Raw genomic sequence first — 16,718 nt, 5'->3', positions numbered from 1 at the left:
TCTGCCTCTGCCTCTGCCTCTGCCTCTGCCTCTCTGCCTCTGCCTCTGCCTCTGCCTCTGCCTCTCTGCCTCTCCTCTGCCTCTCCTCTGCCTCTCTGCCTCTCTGCCTCTCTCTGCCTCTCTGCCTCTCTGCCTCTCTGCCTCTGCCTCTGCCTCCCAGTCTCCTGAATGCTGAGATTAATAGTGTATACCACCATTGCCTAGAACTTCCTTCCTTCCTTCCTTCCTTCCTTCCTTCCTTCCTTCCTTCCTTCCTTCCTTCAATTCTAGTTTGTTTGCCTGTTTTTTCTTTGCCTGTCGTTTATTTTCTAAAGAGAGAAGGAGAGAAAGAAGACATGGAGTTGGGTGGATGGAAAGGCGGGAGGATCTGGGAGGAATTGGGCGAGGGGTAGGGAACCATAATCAGAATATATGGTATGAAAAAATTTTCCCAATAAAAATAGAAAAGAATAAATAAAGTATGCTCTGGAGCAGCTTGTCCCTTCACAGACTTATTTATCCTAACACGCTCTTCTTCCAGGTTATGACTTCTGTTCTGAGAAGCATACCTGCATGGAGAACTCGGTCTGCAGGAACCTGAACGACAGGGCTGTGTGCAGCTGCAGGGATGGTTTTCGGGCTCTCCGAGAGGACAACGCCTACTGTGAAGGTAATCCTATACTCATGTGTAGCTTGACTGTAAAATCCACTGTGACTTCTGCATGTAAAATTTATTAATTTCCCAGGTTGTCAAGATGATGGGCCCATTAGAAGCAGTGAGTTTAATATGAAGCATATTAATCAGCTAAAATAATTATCTTTCAAATTAGACTTTTTCAGCTATCTGCTAATAAGCTAATGTGGCTGTCCCTTGAATTAGAACAATGTCTTCACTGTGAAATTGCCTTCTCCTTTTCATAATGAGATATTCAGGTAGCTCACGTATTGACATGATCGCCATGGCTCATAGTCCGAATCACAGTTGGATTTTTCTAGACACTGTTGTGTAACAAAGGTAGTCAGTTACCAGGAAGATACAGTGTCTACTGCTACTTTCAATTGCTGCTGTTTGCAGCCTCAGTGGTCATTTGCATGCTCTATTTTCTCAGCAAATAGACCCAATAGAAAATATCATGTCTTGCTTATTTGGAAACAAAACAAAACAAAACCATAAAATAAACCCCTAATATTCAAGGTGGTTTGTTATCTCACAGAGATGATGCAAATACAGTGAATGGACCACAGAGTTTATTTGGCTCCAGCTGTGTTCCTGTAGACTCGCAAAGGCCCTGTGATGCTGGAATTTACACTTCCGAGGGGCTCGTATGTAAACCAAACCATCCGCGGGTTCATGTGTGGCCAAAGGAGAAAGCCAATCTGCTGGCCTTGGGTCCCTGGGGGACTTAGAGGTTCCATTTTACCGAGCAGCTATCAAGCTCACACCCCAGGTCCCTGGAGGTAGAGAGTATGTGGTGACAACAGCCTCTTGATTCCTTTGAGAACTGGCTGGCTCTGGGGAAAACACCTTGTACTGTATCCCTTGGAATTAGGTAGATTTTCTCTGTATGAGAATTGGTATTCACTTTTAAAGCAGCCTTTGGATCAAGTATTTCTTTCAGTGCTTCTTATTCAGCCCTGAAGGGGCCCTTTCGTTTATGCAGAAGGAAGGTTTCATGGCTTTCCACCTCCCCATTAATAATGCAAATTTATTTAAAGTTATTTTAATAGATCTTAGGCAAGGAATGGATTTTTACTTAGTGATTTTTTTCCCTTACTGAACGTAGAGTTGAATTTTCTTAGCAAAATTATCGATTTTCATCACAACAGTTAAGTACCTTTATATGTAATGAGCTCTCCTGGCATCATTAATGTGCATATGTAACCAGTGAATGATGCAAACACATATGTCTTCTTTACCCTAGATCTTCTGATCTTTTTGTTTTTTAGCTGATTCTTTTGTTAACTGTATGCACTTCTGTAATAAGTATTCAGTGAGCATTCAGAATCTAGCAAGCACTTTCCTGTGCACTGGGCAGCAAATGGTGAGCACAACCATTAAATGTGCATGCTCAGGAACTCTACAGTCTAAGAGGAGGAGAACAGAGTAAGCTGGTAACCATGGAGAACGTAATTGCAAGTGGTAGGAAATCATGGAAACGATGTGAAACAGATGGTGGGCTGGAAGTGACAGGGGATTCACCGAAGTAGGATGCTGAGGCTTCGAAGTGGCTGTCCCTCAGGTCTCATATGATAAGATAAAGACTTAGAAACATGGGGGACAGCACATTCCAACTGGAAGGAAAAGTCCTAGGTAGAAGTAAACTTGGAATGCTTTAGAGACAGAGAAAAAATGATGTAATGGGAAAAGCAAAGTAGAAGCTTCAGTTGGAGAATTAGTGGGGCCAGCACAGGTCACCGGTTTGTAAGGACATAAGGCCATGGTTCCATGTAGATATTCCTGTACTGATATGGGACAGGTAATGAACTGGTGGCAATGTGGGAGATGAACTGTATATTCACGGAGAGATCAGGGAAAGGGCTGTGGTAGAAGTTTCGGAAAAAAAGATGGCCTGGCGTAAGTCAGAAAAATGACAGAGATGGTGATGAGGGTGAATGTTCACAGTGTATTTTCAGAGCAGAAGCCAACAGGCCTTGCAGATGGTTTATAATGGTGTAGGACTCACAAAGGACTCCAGGGGAGTCAGAATTTGGAGGTTAAGCAACACATAGATATTGTTATCATTTATAGAGATGGGCAGCAATCTAAGAAGCTAGAGATTTAAAGACATCCTCTGCTTAAAATTTTTCCAGTTTTGTTCCCCTGCAAGCTTGTATTCACATATGGTGGTTTATATCTTGAGTGTATAATGCTGAGGTGTTTTATAACCTTGTTCTTGGTTATTTGAAGATGTAACCTCCAAAACTTGAGAAAATGATGGAAAGATGTTGTAGAGACTTTGAAATTTTTATACATGAGGGCATCTAATCCTTTTGTACTTCTGGCTATTCTCACTGTATTGGTCTAGTTAGGGAAACAGTCTTTCAATATTATCTTGAGGCATGGTCTCATGTATCCCCAGTCTGGCCTTAAAGTCCCTATATAGCCAGGGATGACCTTGAACTTCCTGTACTATATGCCACTACCAACCAAAGCTCTGACCTTACAAGTTTAGTCTGGCAATACCACATCTGCTTTATACAGTACTGGGAATCAAAATCATGACCTCCTCCACTCTAAGCAAGACTATGTCAACAGAGCTACATCTTCAGCCTCTTGGGGCTTAGTCTCTTGTTGAAAATTTATATTTTAACTATATATCAATCTATCTATCTCTCATCTATAGCACACACACACACACACACACACATATTCTTAACAAATTCGCCTTCTATTTTTGTCCTAACATTGTTGCTAACTGTTGATTGACTTTTTAGACATAACACATATTTTGATTGTTGATGTTACTTATCACCCTCTGGTTTGCTAGAGCCTTGCCCTGTAAAGAAAACAAAATAGAATTTTACATTAAAAGTAAGTGAATGATTGTTTGTTAGTGACATAAATTTTATTTCTTAAATTTGTGAGGTTGTTTTAATGCTCCAGCTATAATTGTGGTTATTGATTTTGACTGTAGTGTGCCCGTTCAGCGCTACTCCAGCATCAGTGAATGCTAAAGTTGATTTATTCACCACACAAACATTTATTATTCTTGTACAAGGTTAGTGCTAAATGTGAAGGCATACGTGGAGATGCTCATGGGTAATACTATCTCAGGCAGAAAAGACAACAAATTTATTATTAAAAACATTTTACTAATATGTGACAAGCACCTTGAAAGAGAAATAGATTACCTAGGAACTCAGTCTAGGTAAGTGTTGGGATTCAGAAAATTTTGTGCAGAGTTTAATTCTGAAGTGTGAAGGGTGAGTGAAGCCAGCTAGCCTTAGATGGGATAGAAGGAATCTCCTACGTGGAAGGGCCAGGCTTCTTGGGAGGAAAGAAGCATGTTAGGAGATAAAGGGAAGACTGAGTGAGTCAGAGGGAAGAGGCAGCGGTGCTCTTGAGAGGCAGGAGGAGAAGCAGAGCAATGGATGCCAAAGGCTGCCACATGCATCTCCTCATCCATCCAGTCACTGTGACAAAACACCTGGCAACAGCACCTTAAAGAGAAAGAGTGATCTTTACCGTCCTCCTCACAGAGCAGACTCAAGGGACGGCGTGGTTCAGTGTTGGCAGCTGGAACGTGGAGCAGCTGCTACATGATGTAGACAGTGAGGAAGCAGAGACAGCACAAGAAGCAGTGTACACAGAAGTGGATGCTCACAGTCAGCTATTGGATGGATCACAGGGCTCCCAATGGAGGAGCTAGAGAAAGCACCCAAGGAGCTAAAGGGAACTGCAACCCTATAGGTGGAACAACATTATGAACTAACCAGTACCCCGAAGCTCTTGACTCTAGCTGCATATGTATCAAAAGATGGCCTAGTCGGCCATCACTGGGAAGAGAGGCCCATTGGACTTGCAAACTTTATATGCCCCAGTACAGGGGAACACCAGGGCCAAAAAGTGGGAGTGGGTGGGTAGGGGAGTGGGGTGGGGGAGGGTATGGGGGACTTTTGGGATAGCATTGGAAATGTAAATGAGGAAAATACCTAATATTAAAAAAACAAAAGAAGCAGTGTAAGAGCCTGAAGAGCCTCTCTATAAGTGACTTGCTTTTTGCGTCTAGGATCCCCATCCCAAAGGTTACACAGTCTCCCCGAACAGTGACGGCCTCTGGAGACAAAGTCAAGGGCTCTGGCAGGTCTGAGCATGGCAAACATGGCACTGGCAGGCTTCACTCCTCCCCTTTCCCTCTCCCTTGCTAAACTTTGCAATTACATTCCTAAAGCTAACCACCAAGGTCCATTTCCTTATTTGGCCACTTTGTAATACCTGACTCATTCCTGAGGCTGATCACCAAGGTCCAGCTATCAAATACCAAGGTCCAGCAATCAAATTTCATTATGTTGCCTACCCTAATTAGAATACGCACTCAGAATTTCCCAACCCATCCTAGCTCGTTCTGACACATTATCCTTCTTAAAATTAACAGTTGGTGAAGCTACTTGCTGCTGGTCCTGCCCACTTCAGGTTCATCCACCTTTTCTCTTTTCCTTGCCTAACAAAGGATCTCTTTGTGTTTATTTTGCCCTTGGAAATCACTATTTGGTGCTTGGTCTGTGCCTAATCTGGGGTGTAGAGGGAGCACCCCACAATACGCGGGTACCTGCACAAAGTGTTCCAGCACTTGAACATTTCAATCCATAACAGAGTTTCATTGAGGCACAAAGGTTTTGGTCACCTATTTTAAAGGAAATCACCTCAGCTGTGAGGCAGAAATGGGGGAAGACAGCCCGCTGGGAACTGGTGCTACTTAAATGGTAATGGAGAAATGGGCACCCTTAAGAGCATCTGTGAGGTGAAACTACCAGGTTCTGAGGACTGACTGGTGATAGTGGATGAGGTGAGGAAGAAGGCGCGGAAGTTGATTCTCTGGCTCTGAGTCAAAAGTAGGTGAATGTTGATGAGGCTCACTTAAGGGGGAGGCTGAGGAAATGGTCTTAGGTTAGTTCTGTTTATGGCATATTTGATTAAATATGAGTGCATGTGGCATTCAGTGACAGTTGGATAGACAACAACATTAAGTATGTAAACGGCCCTTGAGCAGATAGAAAGAATTATTTAGAGAATTTTCAGGAATATTTGAGTATTTTATTAAAAAAATTACAAAAGTAGTGTGATAGATAAAATATCGGGAGAAAGAGTGGAGAGGGCAGCTCCCTAGACCCCCAGAGAAGAGCAGATCCCAAGGGAATGCTGGATACTCCTTAGCATATTTTCTGTAGCTACAGCAGAATACCCAAGACCAGTTACTTTACAAGCAACAGAAGTTGCTGTTATAGAAGTTGTGTTGCCTTGTCCAGCTGGGGATCTGTGAAGGACCTAGAGCAGGGCACTGACACCTGCTCACATCTGGTAAAAGTCTCCCTCCTGCCTCATGATAAGGCCACATGCTGATTCCAAGTAAATATGCTCCCTCCATTCTCCCCTTTATAAACTACTGGAACTCCTCATGTCTCCTCAAGGATCCCACCCCCTAGAACTGCTAGCATGTGGGTTTAGAGAATGGATTTTTCACACATCAATTTCTGGCAGACACAATAAAGGTACATCTACTTCTGGGTGACCAAGAAAAGCCCAGAATGACCAAAAGGCATCCTTGCTAATGAAGCTGCCAGATGCAACTGGGGACATGAACAACCCTGATTTGGTTGCAGAGGTGACGGTTGAACCAGTTTGTAGCTCTAAAGAGCATGTCACAGAAGACATGGGTCTCAAGAAGAGGGGGGGGGGAAGGAGACCTCAAGGACTTTGCTTCCAACCCTCTGCTTCTGTCCTTTTAAGTTACTTCCCTTCTTGGTTTTTAATGGAACTTTACAGGATACCAGTTAGGTTGTCAATCATTGTAATAAAACACCACAACAGAAGCATCTTGGGAAAAAAGGGTCTTATTTGCTTCCACACCATGGTCGTAGTCCATTTAGGGAGGCCGAGGCAGGGACCTGGAGTCAAGCACTGAAGCAGACACCGTGGAGGAACTCTGCCTACATCTTGCTCTCCATGGCTTGCTCTGACTGTTTCCTTGTACGACTCTGGACCACTGGCTCAAGGGTGGCTCTGCCTCCAGTGGGCTGAGCCTGCCTACCCCAATTACTAATCAAGAAAACGCCCCATAGACTCATCTATGTATCAATATGATGGAGGCATTTTCTTAATCAAGGTTCCTTTTCCCAGAAAACCATAGCTGATGTCAAGTTGACAAACAACATCAGAAACACAAGGGACAGACTGCCAGCAGAAACACAAGGGACAGACAGACTGCCAGCAGGATAAAATTGGGAACTTTATGACCTCACAGCTTGCCCAGCATTTAGATATAAAAGAACTAAGATATCTGAAAATACACTGGTGTTTCTGTCTCCTGTGAATGCTATATTCACCTCATTTCCCCTTTAAAATTATATATCTTTCTCTCCCCATCTCCTGTTGTGTGTCTCCAGTGAGTTCTTACTACAGGTTTAAGCACTTATGCTTCATTTCATCTCTTTTTAGTTCATATGTGATGTCTTCCCTTTGTCCAGAATTTTTTCAGAACGGTCCTCGGCTACATGTCGGTTTTCATTTTCAATTGGACATGCCTGGGCCCTCATGATGCTTTGACACTATCATCTCTCCTCACCTGTGAGGTCCCCTCCCCCCACTGTATCATTGTGTTCTGCTCACCAAGGGCCACACTCTTAAAAGGAAACTGACTTACCTCCCTGTCCTAGCCTGGATTTTTTACTCACCTCCCTTCTCTATGCTGAGATTTTTTTTCCAGTTCGGTCTTTCACAGACCCCGTGCATGCCGCCACAGCCACAGAGAGACTCTGTGCACAGCCTCACCATCATGTCCATTCAAGCTGCCTCTTTGTCGCCGCCGCTTCTGGCTCTTACAGTCTTTCCATCTCTCTCCCGACATCATCCCTGCCCTTTCTTTCCTAGTGCAGTCTTGGAAATTAAATGACTTGCCCAAGATCATTTGCTGAGACAGCAACCAGTTAATTCAGGGTTCAAATTCATGCAACCTGCACCTGTCTTCAAGCTCTGCTGGTTTGCCTGCCCGCCTGCCCGCCTGCCCGCCTGCCTGCCTGCTCTCTCTCTCTCTCTCTCTCTCTCTCTCTCTCTCTCCTTCCTTCCTTCCTTCCTTCCTTCCTTCCTTCCTTCCTTCCTTCATCTTTCTTTTTGCCACTTTTCATTTATGAGTTAGGAACCTTACCTAATTCAGTTTTTCACAAACAAGAATCCTATGTATTTTTCTTTATAAAGATATTCTTAATGCAGCTATGTTAATTTCTTCTTAATTTCAAGGGAAGAGTAAATTTGCAGTCCCACTGTAAAATAGCTCCTTGGAATGAGAGATATGATGAGTTAGGGCCACGTGAATTTCCTTTCTCCTCCTCTATTTTTTCTTTCTCTCAATTCATTGTTTCCTTCCTTCTTTCCTTCCTTCATTCCCTCCTTTCCTTGTCCCCTTTTTCTCCCTTCTTTCCTTTTCCCCTCCCTTTTCCTTCCTCCCCTCCCTTACTTCCCCTCCACTCCCTTCCTCCATTTTCCCTTCCTTCCTCCCCTCTCCTCTTTGTCTTCAGCTACCTGGCATCTCACAGCTCACTCTCTCAGTCCTCACTTCCTGACTCAGATGATATCAGCATAGCATTAGGTATTGGAATGTTGAGGCACCTGAGTTGATTCCTCTAAGAATAAACAGAGCGAGGGCCCTGAAGAGTTTCTTTACCAGGACAGGAAGGAAAATATGGAATGAGTAGAAATCTTTGATTGTAAATGAAGCCCAAGAGCCCTTACTGGAACTAATGAGAGGCCTCCTAATACAGCCAGGATGAATGGCCCAGAGAACGAAGCCCTGTGGGATTAATTAGGGAAGCCTAACAGATATGGCAGCTTTCAAAGATATGGCTAATGATGCACTCTCTGCGGTATGTTAGGATAACATTTCTTTTAGAGAGAGAGAGAGAGAGAGAGAGAGAGAGAGAGAGAGAGAGAGAAAGAAAAACCATGCAAGAATGTCGTACAGTCAAGATCTTGCAGATAAAAGAAGCGGCGTGATTTATTGTAAGGAATTAACTGGTGGGGCTGTTCAAGTGGACAAGTCTTGGGGTTTGTGGTTGGTAAGGTCCAGGCAGAGGAAAGCTGCCAGAGCTGCGGATACTACAGTTGTAATCTGAGTCCAAAGCCAGCGAACCCAAAGAGCCTGCCTTAGACCCATCTCCCTAAGAACAAGAGAAAACCATTATCCCGAGCCAAGCAGACCAACAGTGAAGGCATTCCCTTGTCTTAGGGTTGCCATCACTGCGAAAGGACAGCATGATCATGGCGACTCTTATGAAGAAGTCTTTAACTGGGGTTGGCTTACAGTTCAGAGGTTTGGTTATGACAGGAAGCATCCCAGCATAGAGGCAGACATGGTGCTGAAGAGGTAGCCAAGGTTCTACATCCAGACTGATAAGCAGCAGGAAGAGAAGGACACACTTGGCATAGCTTGACAATCTGAGACCTCAAAGCTGAACTCCCCCCCCCACCCCCAGTCACACACTTCCTCCGACAAAGCCACACCTAATGGTGCACTTCCTACAAGCCTATGTGGAGCCATTGTTATTTAAGCCACCACTACCTTGATCAGACTAGAAGAGGCCTGACCATATCAGGGGGTCTGACCATATCAGAGATCTGCTCAGTCAATATATTTCAGGAATCTTCATCTCATAGTCAAAAGGATGTGAGGTCACACACAGAAGTGGAAATAACTGTCTGCTAGTCTGAATAAGCTCCCATGTGGCCCGGATCTGTAGTATTTCAAGTCAGCCTTGTAGAATCTTCAACATGGGCTGTCTTCTTCCCATGAACTTGAGCTCACTGTGAAAGTTCTGAGCATTTCTGCTGAATTACTAGACTTGAACGTCCCGGCAGCTACTCTTGACTTGTTCATTTACTTCCCGCCAGACACAGGTTTCGCTGCCTCAAAAGCAATATCTGATCATGCATAACCACTTTATACTTATTCAACATTAATATCTGAAGAGAGGTGGGATTTTTTATTTGTATTTTTAAATGTAAAACTTGTTTCTCTCCTCTAATACGAAATAAAGATTACATCTTTTAAAAAATCAAACTTTGTAAAGAAAAAGATTTTCTGAATTTCTTCATGTGTATGGTTTCTCAAAGGCATTAGAAGAAGCATTCATCAAATATCCTTTGAACCAGTGTGCCACAGCATGTGACCCTCTGGGTAGGCAATATCCATCCCTACATATGCACTGCTCACTCAATATGCAGATTGAACTTATTGGAGTTCACAATTACTCAAGATGCTACAAAGAAAAAAAAAGAGGACTTCAGTCATCAATAGTGATTAGCTGGTATATAGAGTACTTTGTTCTCTCCATGGTGGGTCTCAAGCCCTTGGGACAAGGGTTTATGAACAACTTATCCCAGGCTTAATATAAAGAAAACTTTGTTTAGCACCCATTCATTCTAAGTAACTGAGAGCTCACTATGTGCTTGGTGTTAGATTATTAAGAGTCAGCTGTAGAGAGACAGAGGAGGCGAGAAAGAAGAGGCTTGGTCTGTCCTTAAGCTGGACCACATTGATTAATAGCAAGGGAGCATCTTTATCGCCAACATGTGAAGACACCTAATATGTCTACAAAGGAAGATAGGATGCAGCCCCATATAAGAGTGGAAACAACTCCTGTAGTCCAATAGGGAAGCTGGGAAATGTAGTCTTTCATCAGGAAACTATCACGTTTAGACGTGAGTGTTAGTCATAAAGTCATGATGAGAAACCTGCTAGGCTTGTACTTCTTAAAGACAATTTTCCATCAGAGTTAACATTTAAATTGTACACTCATTTTCCATTTGCTGTTGCAAATGAGAACTGTAGTAGATGGTTTTGTGCCATGTTAAAAACAAAAAAAGTCTTCCTGTTTTTATACTCTTGGCAGTTTTGTTTTTAAAAAGAAAACAAATTAACTTTGGTACTAGGTAGTCAACACGGGGTGTAGGGACAAGGCATCACCTAGAGGCCTATTAAAAATATAGGATGCTATACTTTCTCTCTGACTCCTGAGTCAGAATCTGCGTAGTAATAAGATCTCCAGGTGATCCCCACCCCATGTACACAAAAACCAAGACACATTGCTTTAAAGCATGGAATAATACATTAATTTCTCTTAATAAATAGGTGGCTTGCCAGCACTTTCCCACCATATGCTAAACTGGAGAGGAATGTAGTGTTCACAGGGTTTATATTCATTATCAGCCATATACAGTTCAGTTTCCTACCTTGTTTCTTGAGAGAGGCTCAATCTCCCCTGGAACCACACTGTTCAGCTTATTAACAGAGGCGTGCTCCAGGACCCAACCTCTGTTCTTCTGAAATAGGTGAGCTGTGAGTCTTGGCAGGTTTCCAAGTTTTCCAAATGATCCTATACAGATTAAAGTTTGCAAAAGGCTATTCCAGTTATGTTCTGTATCTATATCCTTCTAATGATGAGTTTTGAAAGAAGAAAATCATTGTTTTCGAGTCTTTAGTTAATTTGCTCTGCCTAAGAAGATGGAATACTCAACTTATGTAACAGAATGGTTTCAGTTTAAAACAAAGCTTTCGCTTGAACTGCTTTCATTTTGGTCTGGAAATTCTTTGTGGTGGGCTTATTCTGTGATTATAGGGTGTTTAGCATCAGGTCCAGTCTCTAACCCCCAGTAGTCAATAACTCCTGTGGCAGTCTGCATTCCCCTTTGTGAGATCCACAAACATCTCAGGACTTTATGTATTTCCTCTGAGGGCCAAAGTTCCATCAGTTGAGAGTCATTGGTTTAAACTGTGTAGAGAAAATGAATATGGCTTTATGGTTCTGATTCCCACTCCGAGTGTCCACTTCCACTATTTGATTTCCTTGGGGGATTTTGGTTCTGTGCACGGGTGAAGGACAGTTTATGTATCAGCACGTAAATGCTACAGGGGTTCATGGAACTACTGTGAATGCTCTGTGATGGGAAATCACAGCGTAATGGTGGGGAAAAAAACCCCACAAATAGGAGATTTGAACTCAATGACAGTTGTGTGAGAGAGTATGTAGCGTTCGTCTTTCTAGTTCTGAGCTCCCTTCCTCTCTATGATTTTTCATCTCCACCCATTTTTTTTGCAGTTTTCATAATTTCATTTTTCCTCATAGCCAAGGAATGCATCAGAAGAAATTTGAGTATTTAGTAGACAACTGCACATAATATGCTTATGAAAATAAACCTAACTTCTGTCCATCTGTGACAAATGGTTGCTGATGATGTTGGTTAAGACTTGCTTTTATGCTGGCTAGTTACTGAGTGAGCTTGTATAGGGCCCTTGTTGTATCTGAGTCTCAATCTGTTTATCTATTAATAAGGAGGATTTTGATTCACGAGGTTTTTAGGGGAAAACATAACCATACCTAATTTTAGTAAAATATCTTCCAGTAAGATAAGTTCTTAGCAAAAGCTTGTCATTGAATTTATACTTTCACAGATATTTATTACTTCCAATGTCAGTGGTATTATGCAACATTTTATTTGGGAATTAAAATGTTATATCACTAATGAGAAGTTGAGAAAATATTCTTTTTAGAGTTTAGATGATGAAATCATCCCATATTTGAAGCCATTTCTACTAAGGTCTTTAGCTATTTCAGTAACTAATTTATTACAGATGGCTTCTATGGCCAAATTACTGTGTCAAACTCTCTTTTGGTCCAAATTATATTCTAATTTGTCTCTGAGTATAGAGCATATATAATTTGTTCATTTTGCAAATTCTATGAATTATCTTTAAATGTAACCTCAAGGATTCATTTTTGCATATGTGTGTGCATGTGTAAAGAAATGGGTTAAAAACTTGATAATTGCCTAAGCATATTTTGTTTACTAAAATCAGAGAGAAAATTCCTGGCTGGAACTTAGCAATTCATTCTAAACAAATCAGTTGCAGGTGTATTATATAGAGAGTCATTCATTGGGGTTTTTTTTATTATAGAAATGCAAATTTCTAAAGGAGAAAAAGCCCTTTCCCAGAATAGAATCCATTTGAAGTGACATGTGCAGAACATATGACTAATAATTTTAAAAATTAACTTATAGGAAAAGTCTTTTTGCAGTGCTATTAAGCTGAAGATCAGGTATGCAGAGAGATTAAATTATAAATGCCAACTTCATCTTCCCTTCAAAGAAACCAAGTCACATGTTCTACATACATTTGTTAAATATGCTCGAGGCTAATTAACAATTGGTTGCTCAAAATGAACTATTAATATTCCCTTTACAATTCTCTCCCTCTTTTTATTCATGAGTTTTCAAAAAGAATCAAATCTAACATATAGTACGATCATTATATTCTTCAGGGTTTCCATTAATAAAAATGGATTGGCAATGACGGTCAGTGCTTGGGCATGGCCAATGACAGGAAAATAATGAAGCTGGAAATGAGTTCAGGTTGGACAAAGAGGCGACATGGGACAAGATGGTTGGTGTGTCATATTAGAGGCCATGCTGGTTTCAGTATTTATGCAACAAACAGAGCTAGGAAAAACTTATGAGCAACAAGAACCGGATCCCAGGAAGCAGATAGAAACAAAACGAAAGCTTCAGAGAAGAACAGATTTGACCTGTGTGACAGAGAGGGCACTAGGTTGATTAGGCCAATAAGTATACCAAAGGAAAAGAGTCCTTTGTGTTTTGATACAGCGACAGTTGGGAGGCCAGTGTTGCCTGTAATGAGCACAAAGTACTATTGAACAGACATCAGCATGCTAAGTCTAAATTCTAGTCCGTATTCATTGGTGTGATATAAAAATGGACCTCTGGGTTTTAATAATATATAAGGAGCCATTCATTTTTCCTTTAAATACAAAACCATGTTAATTCTGTATTAATGGCACTCCAAGTGATTGCCCTTTCCTGTGGAGGATGGGCTCTGAAAGAAACTATGTTTAAATTAAACTTTGTGTTCATACCTTGGACAGAAGTGTGGTGAAGAGGGACCACAATTCTGTTGCTACCTATGCATACTGATTTGTTGGGCAACCATCGTTCCCAGATGACATTAAAAATTGATTAGAATTGCCAAATTTAGCAGTGCTGCTCAGTCAGTGATTTATGTCTAAATGAGCCAGTGGGAACTGGAGTGTCTACATATTGTTCCTGAAAGGCTCTGATCGAATGTTTTCATCAGTTTAGTAACTCCCAGTATGCAGCAATTTCAGTGTTATAAGGACTGAAATCCTTGTTTCCTGGCAAACAAATATATAATTGTTAAATTGGTTTTTAGTATTTAAAGAAAAAGATAGGCCTTCTTGAAAAGAATGTTCTTAAACTTGATGAATCCTAAAGTTCAGCACAACAAGGCAATGTTTCAAGTAAGCCTGTCTTTTCCTTAATTTGAAGCAAGTTGGATCCAGTCAGGACAGCAACTAACCAGCCACAAAGGAGAATATGCAAGATGTGGGTGGCAGAGAGGGCAGGAAAATGCCTAATGGGGGACAGGGACTTCCTGCCTGCCTGGCAATGTGAATCCAGTTTAAAACGACAGAGAAGCACTATAGAAAGGAATGAATGGGGCATACCTAGGTGTGCTTTGCAACAGTAGGCTTTGTTAGAAGTTACTGGACTGAACTTGAAGAATGGACTGGATGGTGGGGGAACCATGGGTCATCATGGTTGATCTCCCTCCAGCTTTATCATCACTGACTTACCATTGACATTTGAGGAACTTCTAATATGGCCAGTCTTCCTTGGCTACGAACGCAGACATGTGTCTGCGGTCTCTGTGTCACAAGGTTGCTCTAGTGTTCAGGCGTAATGAATACAGAATTCAGGATCAACATCAACAACAAGAAAGTCATGAAGATTGCTGTTGCAGTGCACACACTGCAGTGCTCACCCTTAGCCGGTCCTGCCCTAAGCTTGGGGTCATCCTACCTCGGTTTTCTTCCTTTCCTCAACCTCCCCATCCCCAGGGGCTGTCCCTTCTTACTCTCAGTGGATAGACAATGAGGTCCTCCTCCTCCTGCTTCTATTTCAGCTATCCGCCTACTCTATCCATACCCTTTCTCCCATCTCCCACGAGTGACCGACCCATCTGAGAACCACACATAATCTCTTTCTGTCTTCAGAGGAAACTTGGTACAATCACTGTCACCTCAATATCAGCTTCCTGCTTCTCTCTGGTTGTCCTTCCCACCTGCATCACGGTGTGCTTGGGTCTCTACTCCACAGCCCTTCCAGCTTCTATGACATCACTTTTCTTCCCCTTCCTGGCTACATTTCTTCAATTGGTAATCTATGTTACTATCTCTATTTCTTCCAATTAGACATTCTCCTGTATGCTTTTGTTTTACAAAATCCTAAATTTCTAAGTGCACTTAAGTGCTTTCACCTCCCTTCTAGCCCACCACCCATCAGAGGGAGTGGAAAGGAAAGGTTAATAGGGCAAAGAGGAATAGTTCTTTGATGTGAATCCAATTTGCATTGTCAGGATATCAGTTGTGAGTTCACACAAATTAGCAGTGGTAGCTCAATCCACTTGTAAATGGCATTCATGAATCAGCAATGGCAGTTTGATCCAGAAGCAATGGAGAGGCTCTTCCATCATCCTTAGTCTGCTGAAGCATCGAATAGCCCCAGGAACACCACCATAAGTTCTTTGGTGCATTTCTCTCTACAGAGTCATGGCAAATGATAATCAGCAAAGAGTGGCAAGGAGAACCAATGCCACACAGTGTCATCCACTGTCTGTGGGTGATATTTATACCCTTTCCAAACATCATGTGTGCTCTCAAGCATCCTCTCTAGCAAAGCAAAACATCATATGCTCTACTTCAAGGTCGCTTCAGAAAAATACCTCATGTCTGTTCTCCGCAGTAACCCTCCCACGTGCCTGCTTTAGCAAAAATATCTTCTCATAAGAGAGTTTCCAGAAAGAAATCAGATGACACAACTGAGTCTCCAAAGAAACCAGAAATTTCCACTTCTTCCTCCTTTCTCTAGATTTTCCAACTCCCATACCTCCCACAAACCAGGCTAACCCGGGCCCCAGTAACTTCTGTATTGTTAGACAAGATACCTGTTAGTCAATATCTTGCTTGGCAGTATTTAACTCTCCTGGCCATCTTTCCCTCAAATGTTTGTTTTCTTTGACTTTATGATACTTATTTCTATGGATGTGAGTGCTGAGTTGCAAGTAGTATAATCCATAGTTCACTTGGGAAAGGAATATGTAGAAGGATGTTAGGCAGGTCCAACATGTGAGACAGTGACCTTCAGTGATGTTAAGGTAAGACATCACATGACATATTTGGGTGCAAGTCCCATCAGCTTCCCTCTATGTATCATACAAATATCACCTTCTGTTGTAAGGTGGCATCCAGAACGGACCTGAAGCTGACGCTGCCCACTTATATTCTGAGTGCCATCCTTTTATTCTTTGCCATCCTTACTGGGAGATTTTTCAGTCTTCCTTAGTTGTATAGTTTTCTTTTGAATTAAATTTTTATACACATATCCATGGCTAGTAGATCAAGGTTGTAGTCCTTCTGTTGTTTAGGATTGTATAAACTTGACATAAGCTAGTCAGTATCACCTGGGAAGAGAGAAACCCAACTGAGAAAATACCTCCATAATATCGTGTTCTAGGCAAGTCTGGGAGACATTTTCTTCATTATTAATAGATGTGGGAGGTCCCAGTCTACTGTGGGGAGTACCACCCATGAGCAGGCGGTCCCGGCAGGTAGCTAAACATGATCCCAGAATAAGCCACAAGCAGCCCCACTCCATGGCCTCTGCTTCAATTCCTGTCCCCTGGTTCCTGCCTTCCCTTCCCTTCATAATGGATTATGACTTATAAGCTGAAATAAACCCTTTCTACCTCAAGTCGCTTTTGGTGGTGTGTATATCACTGTAATAGAAAGCCTGACTAAGACAGTTCTAGTCACCATTATCTAAGGATACTGCAAATTTACATTGCTTCCCAAGACACACTTTTTTTAATTTTTAATATTTTTTATTACATATTTTCCTCAATTACATTTCCAATGCTATCCCAAAAGTCCCCCAT

At 42.0% G+C, this 16,718-nt stretch overlaps 1 protein-coding gene across 5 annotated transcripts in view; it reads left to right on the top strand.

Moving 5' to 3' along the window:
- The window catches only part of Nell2 (neural EGFL like 2), a 297,672-nt gene that overhangs the window by 152,676 nt on the left and 128,278 nt on the right, over positions 1-16,718 (top strand). For all 5 annotated transcript variants that reach the window (XM_029469874.1, XM_029469878.1, XM_029469877.1 and 2 more), the window contains one exon: positions 521-649. In XM_029469874.1, the coding sequence (XP_029325734.1) occupies positions 521-649 (129 nt within the window). The remainder of the gene's footprint in view (positions 1-520; positions 650-16,718) is intronic.

Source organism: Mus caroli, chromosome 15 (genome assembly GCF_900094665.2).
Source record: "Mus caroli chromosome 15, CAROLI_EIJ_v1.1, whole genome shotgun sequence".
Lineage (NCBI taxonomy): Eukaryota > Metazoa > Chordata > Mammalia > Rodentia > Muridae > Mus > Mus caroli.
Note: the sequence above shows the minus strand (reverse complement) of the source record. Positions and strands in the feature narration are given on the sequence as shown.